This window comes from Leucopleurus acutus (genome assembly GCF_964270905.1).
Source record: "Leucopleurus acutus genome assembly, chromosome: 19".
NCBI lineage: Eukaryota > Metazoa > Chordata > Mammalia > Artiodactyla > Delphinidae > Leucopleurus > Leucopleurus acutus.
In genome coordinates, this window is record NC_139161.1 from 17,288,318 (window position 1) to 17,295,903 (window position 7,586).

General features: G+C 56.9%; 1 protein-coding gene across 5 annotated transcripts; it reads right to left on the reverse strand.

Annotated features, from left to right (window-relative positions):
* Positions 1–1,177: 1,177 nt before the first annotated feature.
* On the reverse strand, positions 1,178–7,584 carry ACBD4 (acyl-CoA binding domain containing 4). Of its 5 annotated transcripts, none has more exons than XM_082861245.1 (10): positions 7,513–7,584; positions 6,989–7,118; positions 6,611–6,731; positions 6,455–6,539; positions 6,054–6,174; positions 5,745–5,831; positions 5,353–5,423; positions 5,184–5,259; positions 4,324–4,463; positions 1,178–1,919 (listed from the first exon to the last, which is right to left on the reverse strand). In XM_082861245.1, exons 2-10 carry the CDS (start codon positions 7,074–7,076, stop codon positions 1,812–1,814), a joined length of 897 nt encoding a protein of 298 aa, XP_082717371.1. In that variant the 5' UTR covers positions 7,077–7,118; positions 7,513–7,584; the 3' UTR covers positions 1,178–1,811. The 5 variants fall into 5 exon arrangements, with proteins under 5 accessions (XP_082717371.1, XP_082717370.1, XP_082717369.1 ...); XM_082861244.1 differs by having other exon boundaries at positions 5,184–5,262; XM_082861243.1 differs by having other exon boundaries at positions 1,178–1,847; positions 5,184–5,423.
* Between the last annotated feature and the right edge of the window lie 2 nt (positions 7,585–7,586).

The window sequence follows — 7,586 nt, forward strand, 5'->3', positions numbered from 1 at the left end:
GATAGTTCGTAATTCTAGAATTCTATGAAAGGAGGCCACGCACCTTGATATTAGCTGAGGTTTAACTCTTTGCTAGGCATTTACAGGTCCTGGTCATTTATTTTTAATTTTTTAAATTTTTTTATTTTTATTTTTGGCTGCGTTGGATCTTTGTTGGATGTGCGCGGGCTTTCTCTGGTTGTGGCAAGCAGGGGCTACTCTTCGTTGCGGTGCGCGGCCTTATTGCAGTGTCTTCTGTTATTGCAGAGCATGGGCTCTAGGCGCGCGGGCTTCAGTAGTTGTGGCGCGCCAGGGCTCGAACCTCTGTCCCCTGCATTGGCAGGCGGATTCTTAACCACTGTGCCACCAGGGAAGCCCCTGTCCTGGTCACTTAAACCCCTGGAGTGCCTTATGATGAAGAGATCTTCATCGTTATCTCACAAAGCAACCCAGGCTCAGAGCAGTTAAGAATCTTGCCCAGGTCACACAGCTAGTATGTGCAACTGGTGGAGCTGGCTTCCGCCCGACTCCTGCATCCCCAGCATCAATTTGGTCCCTCTTCCACTGCCCTCCAGTTGTCCATCCTTAACACACGGGTTAACTCAAAATTTCGGAGCCCCAGCAGTCTGCAGCAGCCAGCGACCCCCGGAGGTCTCTGCACACTCCGGCACTGGGCCCACCCCGACCGGGGCTCCCGCGCAGGGCCCCGCCCCCACTCCTCTGGGAGGGGCGGGAACGAAGCTCCCGCCGGCCTTGGCCTTCCAGAAAGTTCCCTGGGAAAGCTCAAGCGCAGAGGTCACCGGGAGGGGGAACGGGGAGCGAGCAGCTGAGGAGGGGGAAGGGGGCAGTGAGCACTTCTGGGGCCGGGATCTCGGCCCCGACCCTACGCCTGGCGCGCGGAGCAGGGAGTAGCCGCCCTCCCCTTCGGGCGTGGACGAAGCCTGTGCCCGGGCCCCGCCGCACTCCTCTCCTCCCGCCACCCCTAGCTCGCCGGTTCCCTCCCCCCGGCCACGACGGGGCAGGGGGCGGGGCCGCGGCCTTGGCCCCGCCCCCACCACGGCGCATCTCCTCCGCCTCCGTTCCAGACCCTGGGCTGGTGCCTCCACTAGCCCGGGTAGCTGGGAAATGCTTCTGGGACGCCGCCCGCTGGCCTCTCGGGGCCGTCCACGGGCAGCGGGGGAGGGGGCAGGGAAGGGACTTGAGGCTCGCGCGCCCCGGACCCGCTTCCCGCCTCAATCAGTGGCAGCCCAGACGGCAGAAGATGAAGGTTTTATTTTATTTAGTGAAACACTCTTTTGTAAGTTAATGTTTAGTGAAGACGTCCTGAGTATATGTGGGGGTAGGGCGGCCAGGAAAACGGAGCAGACTCCCCTCCCCCGGGGTTAGCTCTCTCCGCCTTTCCCCAGCTCGGTCAGGCCTCTCAGCCAATCATTCTTCCAGGCCCCGGCCCAAGTCCCAACTTGCCCACGAGCTGAGCCTCCTCGGGGAGAGGCTAGGGTGGGAAAGGAGTCAGGTGACCCAGAGGCTGGGGAGGGCAGAGGCTGAGACCCGGCAGCCCCGCCCCTGAATCAGCCGCCAACCCTGAACTGGGGACGTGCACCACACGTGCAGCCTCCCCAGGGAGCCTGAGGTGGTTGGGGGTGAGAGGAGGGGAGTTCTGTGGAGCTGCAGGAAGAGTGGGGTCCTATCCGGCTCCCCATTAGGGGAGAGGTGCCAAGGCAAACACTAATTGGGGCAGGAAGGGGGTGGGAGCGGGGTTTAACGCCGTTCTCCTAAACTCTAGGAAGGCTCAAGGTCTCCTCCGTTGGCTGCAGAGACTCCTCCATTGAGAGTCACCTCTTCTGGGTCCGAAACTGTCGGAAGAGCCACTGGACGATGAAGGGCCACAGGAGGAAGAAGAGCAGCGTGGGAACAGAGAGCCCAGTGCCGGGCCTTGGCCTCTGCCGCCAAGAGGAGAGAGTCAGGAGCCAGCCCGGGCCTCAGCGCAGGCTGGGCCCTCCTTCGCAACCTGCTTGCAGAGCTCAGGTGGGAGCTTCTGCCTCCCTCTCCCCAGTCTGAGGACTGGGGCTCCCAGTTTGTCCCTGACACGTTGAGCCCTAACTCCCTCCCATATCCTCCTCCAAGGTGCCGAGAAGGCTGAAGGCTGGAGAGGCTGCTGAGTGGAGAGACTGGCTTCGAGGCGTCTCCTCTGGGCCACAAAGCAGTGACCCTGTTGGTGTGGCCCGAAGACCCCATATTGTAAAGGACATGCCACATATTTCAAATGAGGACCCTGGGTGCTCAGATTTTAGTTTCTAAATACCATTCTCTGCTGAATGGAGAAGTGGCAGATTTTAGGTCTGGAGCAGGGAAGGTAGAATTGAATGTGAGACGTCTTGTACCAGGAAGCAAGGAAGCTTTTAAAGATTAATGAGGTCAAATTACCAGAACATAGGACCCAGCTTGAAAGGGTCCCACCAAAGTTGTGACAGCCTGGGCATCAAAAAGAATGATGATTGCAGTTGACTGAAATACTGAGTCTTTAAAATCCATGAGTTCATGATGATACTCAAAGAGAAAGGGGAAATTTATCACCACTGAGGTGGCTGTTAAATCAACTCCTTACTCTAAAAATAGATAATTAAAGAGAAAGAATTAAGCACTTATTCTGCCTTCCATAAGGCACTGTATTTCAGGGAAATCCTAGATGATCAGGGAAACTCTACAGAAAAATGACAGCTAATAAATGTTAAAGGAATAATAGAATTTAAAAGTCAACATTGTTTTTTGTAACCAGTAAATAAATTATTGATCCAGGCAAGGAGTATCTATCAATTGTCAAAAGCTGTATGTCAAATGGGCTTGATGGGGAACTGGACATTCCCTGGCTGCAAGTGGTGGGAACAGCCTGTCACCCCTTCATCCCTGCTAGTGGTCCACGCTAAAATCATTCACGGTAGGACATCCAAATATGTGTCCCTTGATGTAAAGAAAGAACATCACTTCTGATGTAATCTGGTCATGTAAACTAGCCAGGAGGCTGTCATCAGACAGACCACAAGAGTGGAACATTCTACAGGACCACTGTCCAGTCTCATCCGCAAGTCAGTAGCAGGGAAGAGGGACTAGTCTAGACTAACAGAGTCTTAAGAACAGAGGCTCCTGGCCTGGACAGACAGGGAAGGTGGAAAAGGGGATTTGAATGTGGATTGTGTATTTGATGATATGAAGGAATTACTGTGTGTGATAAAATTTTGTTTTTGCTAGGTAGTAGAATGTCCTATTTTTAGAGATGCAAATCCAAGTATCTCAGGGTGGAAACCTTTAAAATCTTCAGCATATAAAATTAGTAAAAGGTAAACAATAAATAAAACCCTGGGGGGTGAGTGTTGAAAGGTTAGCCGCTGTGGATCTGAGGGAATTCCTGCCAACCTGGCTGACGCCCACTGTGCCAAGGGGGTGAAGAGTCACGTGAGTGATTCCCCCGCATCCAGGAACTCAGCCGTCCCCTGCCCCCACCACTCCAGGCTTCGCAAGAACAGACTCACTCATAGTGAGCGGTGGATGCCAGCTTTGGTGGGAGACAGACCTAGGGCCACTCCCAGCTCCATTACTTAACGTTAATACTAATACTAACAATGAACCCCATTTGAGAAGTCCCCCCCCCGCCCCGGGCACTGCGGAAGCACCTACATGCATTATGTCATCTAATCCTCAAAGCAGCTCTCAGGCTGTGTACCCTCAGGTAAGTTACTCAACATCTCAGAGCTATAGTTTCCTCATCAGTAAAAGGGAAATGAAAAGAAAACCTATTTCACTGGTTTGTTTTGAGGATAAAATGAGATAATGCAGGTAATGTGTTTGGCACACAGCTGGGGTTCCAGAAATGGCCGCTGTGATTTATTTTGCAGAAGCAGAGGTGTAAAGGGTAAGCAGACCTAGACGTTGAGAGAAGGGAGTGAGGGATGCAAGGGCTGAATCTGGATAGGGCGAGACAATAAATCTGGGAACAGGAGTCCTGACTGAGGGGCAATAGGGACACTCCCCCCCCCAGCCCCAATGCAAAGAGCAGACACATTCTGGCCCCTCCAACTGCTGGAATTCCATCTGTCCTCAGTTACTCTTCAGGCAGAAGGAGATAAGAGCAGGAAAGGAGGGCCTCTCCCAGTTCCAGGCTGGAAGCATTACTACAGACCCCCTGACTTCCTTGCCTGCGCCACGAGCCACAACATTCTCTGGAGAAGGCAGAGGTGTGAGCAGGCAGAGACGTGGGGACAAAGACAGAAGTGGCTGGATGAGGAGTCCAGAAAAGAGACCCTCAAAGTGCTGCCCCAGCCTTGCCCTGGGCCTTCGGACAGGGCTCACCTGCTTGCGGGGGACAGGCATGCTCTCCAGGCTCTGCAGTCTCCCCTGGACGTCCCGCATGCTCTCCTGCAGCGCCCGAACCGTCCCCACCAGCCATGTGTCCAATTCCTGGGGCCCCAGCAGGGTGCTTTCCAATCTCCCTGCAGTGCACAGACACACAGGGAAGGGGACTCAGGAGGCAGCTCAGCTAGGGGCAGGGTGGTGGCAGGCTGGGGCAGGTCCAGGGAGAATAAGAGTAGAGTGCGATCCCTTGTACCAAGTGTGAGTCTTGTGAAGCCCATCCATGTGGCTGAGTAATGGGGCTGCCAGGGGTTTGAATCCCAGCGGGACTACCACTTAGCTGTGTGACTTTGGGCAAGTCAGTAACTTCTCTAAGCCTCGTTGGTCAACTGAAAATTATGTCATCTCCCTCACAGGGCTGCTCGCTCTGAGGAATAAAGGAGATAATATTTAGGAAAGTGCCCTTATGGGATGTGGCACACTGGAAGTTCTAGAAAGGGACAGGGCAGAACTCGTTGTCCTAAGAGAGTCCCAAATGGGAGACCCAGAGAGAGAGGATGACTCTCAAGACCACGTAGGTGTAGGTGAGAGAGCTGGTCTAGGAATTCTACCCCAGCTGCCCTTCCTCAGTGCCAGCCAAGAGTACAGACTCCTGGTGGCCCTCGGAGAGGAGGCCGGGCAGTGACTTTGCCCATCCAGGCCAGTGTCTGGCTTTAACCCTTCCTGGGCAGAGGCTAGGCACTCTCTGCAGTGCCTATCGTTGGATTTCACCTCTCCCCACGAGGGCAGCCAGGGGAAGGTCCAGGGCACCAGAACCATAGGAACGGCCGAAGGGGGTGAAGGGTCAGTCAGGGGCTCACCTTTCTTTGCAGGAGACTCGGTGCTGTTTCTGGTGTTGAGCTCTCCTCCCAGGGCGCCCCTCTGCTCTGCCCCAACCTGCTGAGAAGAGTCACAAAGTCCAAGGGGGGTGGTGGGAGCAGCTAGGGCCCAGTGGGGTAGGGAAGGGGAGGCAATGGGAGTGGGTCTCACCAGCTCAGGCTCCAGCTGCTCCATGGAATCACAGAAAACCTCAGAGTCCTGGTCCCTGGGTGGCTGGGACTCTGAGAAGGGGATGAGTAGGGTTAGTGACAAGAGGGAGGCCACGGAGGGAGGGGAGGGGGGTGCATCTAGGCAGAGGCATCTGTCCAGGGCACACTAGAGATACTGCCACAAGAGGCACAGATGGCTCCCTGAGTGGGGCCCTGGAACAGGAATCGCAGAACCTGCCCCTGGCCTCTGGGAACACAGGAGGTCTCAGTGTCTGGGCACAAGGCGTGATAGGCACAGCGTGGCACCTAACCTGCTACCCTCCACCCTGCCTGGAGGTCCCCCCCACCTCCGGCCTGGGTTTTGCCCTCTGCCCCTCCTGCCCAGGCACTGACCTGGGCTTGGGGGTGCGGGTTCCTTGGGAAGGCAGGGAGGCTCTGGGGCAGGCTCAGCATCTCCATTCAGCACCTGCTCTTTCCAACCTGCGGAGACACAACACCCAGAGGTGGGGCTGGGAAGACATCAGGCCCCTGCTCCCCAATTAGCCATGGACTCTGCCTGAGACCCACCCCATCAGGGGCACTGGTTGCGGTCCTTACAGGGACATCACCTAGAGCCCTCTGCCCCCAGGCTCCCCTCCAACTGAGCAGCCCCCCGAGACAGTTCAGTCAGCACTCGTGGAGCTCCCAGCCTGGGGGCCTGACCTGTGCCCCTTTTCAGGAAGGTCTCCGGGGGCCTCGGCATGTCAGGGATCACCTGGTACAGGGGCTCGAAGTAACCAAACATGTCCTCTGCCACCTCGCCCAGGGGCACCGTGTCGATCACCTGTGCAGGAGGGGGTCTAATGGGGAAGGGCTGGCCCCTCCCACCACTGCCCCCTTGAGCTGGGCCGCCTCCACCCTGCTTCTGCCCTGTCATACCTCTCCCCCTTGTGCCCAGTGAGGAACCAGAGACAGGCAGGGGTGGGGGAACAGCATGAAGGTGGTTAATTCCCATAGGGGTATCAACGTGCAGGAAACATAATGGGGGTCAGACTGGAAGGGTGGGGGGCAGGCCACCTGGCTGAGAGCTTGGTCACAGAGAGGAGTCTGCAGCCTCTCCCTACCCTCTGGGCCACCAGCTTCATCTCAGTGACGTAGGCGGACATGGCCTGCTCCCTGCTCATCTTGCCCAGGCTGTTCCAGGCATCCCTGGGGGACAGAAGGCTGTGAAATGCTGGTTGACAGCTGAGGCTTGTTTGCCCAGCCGATGGGGAGCTCACCATTTATAACGTCCAATAGGGTCCCAGAACCCAGGCTGGGGGACCAGGCAGGGCCCCATGGTAGCCTGCTTGTAGTAGCTGTAGAATCGCAGCATCTCTTTATAGGAGGGGCGGTAAGAGCCTGGGCAGGGGTTGGGAAGTGGGGGAGAAAGCATCACTCCCAGCTCCAAGAGGATGGAGGTGGGGGGAGAACCACCCTTGGGGAGGGCAGAGATGGCGAGGGGTCCCACCAGGGCAGCTGGACAGGGGCAGGTGGCAGAGGGGACCCCCAGGACAACTCAGGCAGGGACTTGTCTGTAAAAACTGCCAGGATCAAAGCCTCCTGGGAGGCGGACCCCAGTCGTCTTGACCCCCAAATGCGGGTCCCCATGCCCTCACCGTTCTTAGGCAGGTTCTGAATGACGCTTACTGCGGCCTGGAACTGTTTCTGGCAGTCCGGCTCTGGATTTTCATTTTCGGTACCCATACCCAGCTGCTCTGAGCCTTGGGGCCCTACTTTTGAGCGACTCTGCAAGAACAAACCTGTGTGTGAGCAGGCTCCAGCCCGCCCCACCTGCCCCCCGCCCCAACTCCTCCCTGGCACACGCCTCTGTAAGTCACTGGTCCATTTTCCAGGAGCAAACTAAGCTCTTTAGAGGCCTGAGTGAGACACCCTGGGAGGTCAGAAGCTGCGACTGAGGAGACACCTTTTCCTACCCCAAGGCAGCGTGGGTGGGGCCAGGATGGGTGGAGAGGACCTCGGTGTGTGGGTGGAGAGACAGGTGGCAAGTGCCTCTCTAGATGCACATCTCCAACTCCTAGACAGGAGAACCCGCAAGCCGAGAGGAGACAGGGCGGGGCAAACATCCTCCCACCCCGGCCCCCCATACCCCGGCTCAGCTGCCCGGCCGCCCGACACTCACCCTCAGCGCCCACTGCCCGGACACCTGGGTTCCCGCTCGCCACTAGCCGGAAGCTTCCGATTGACCTCCTGGCC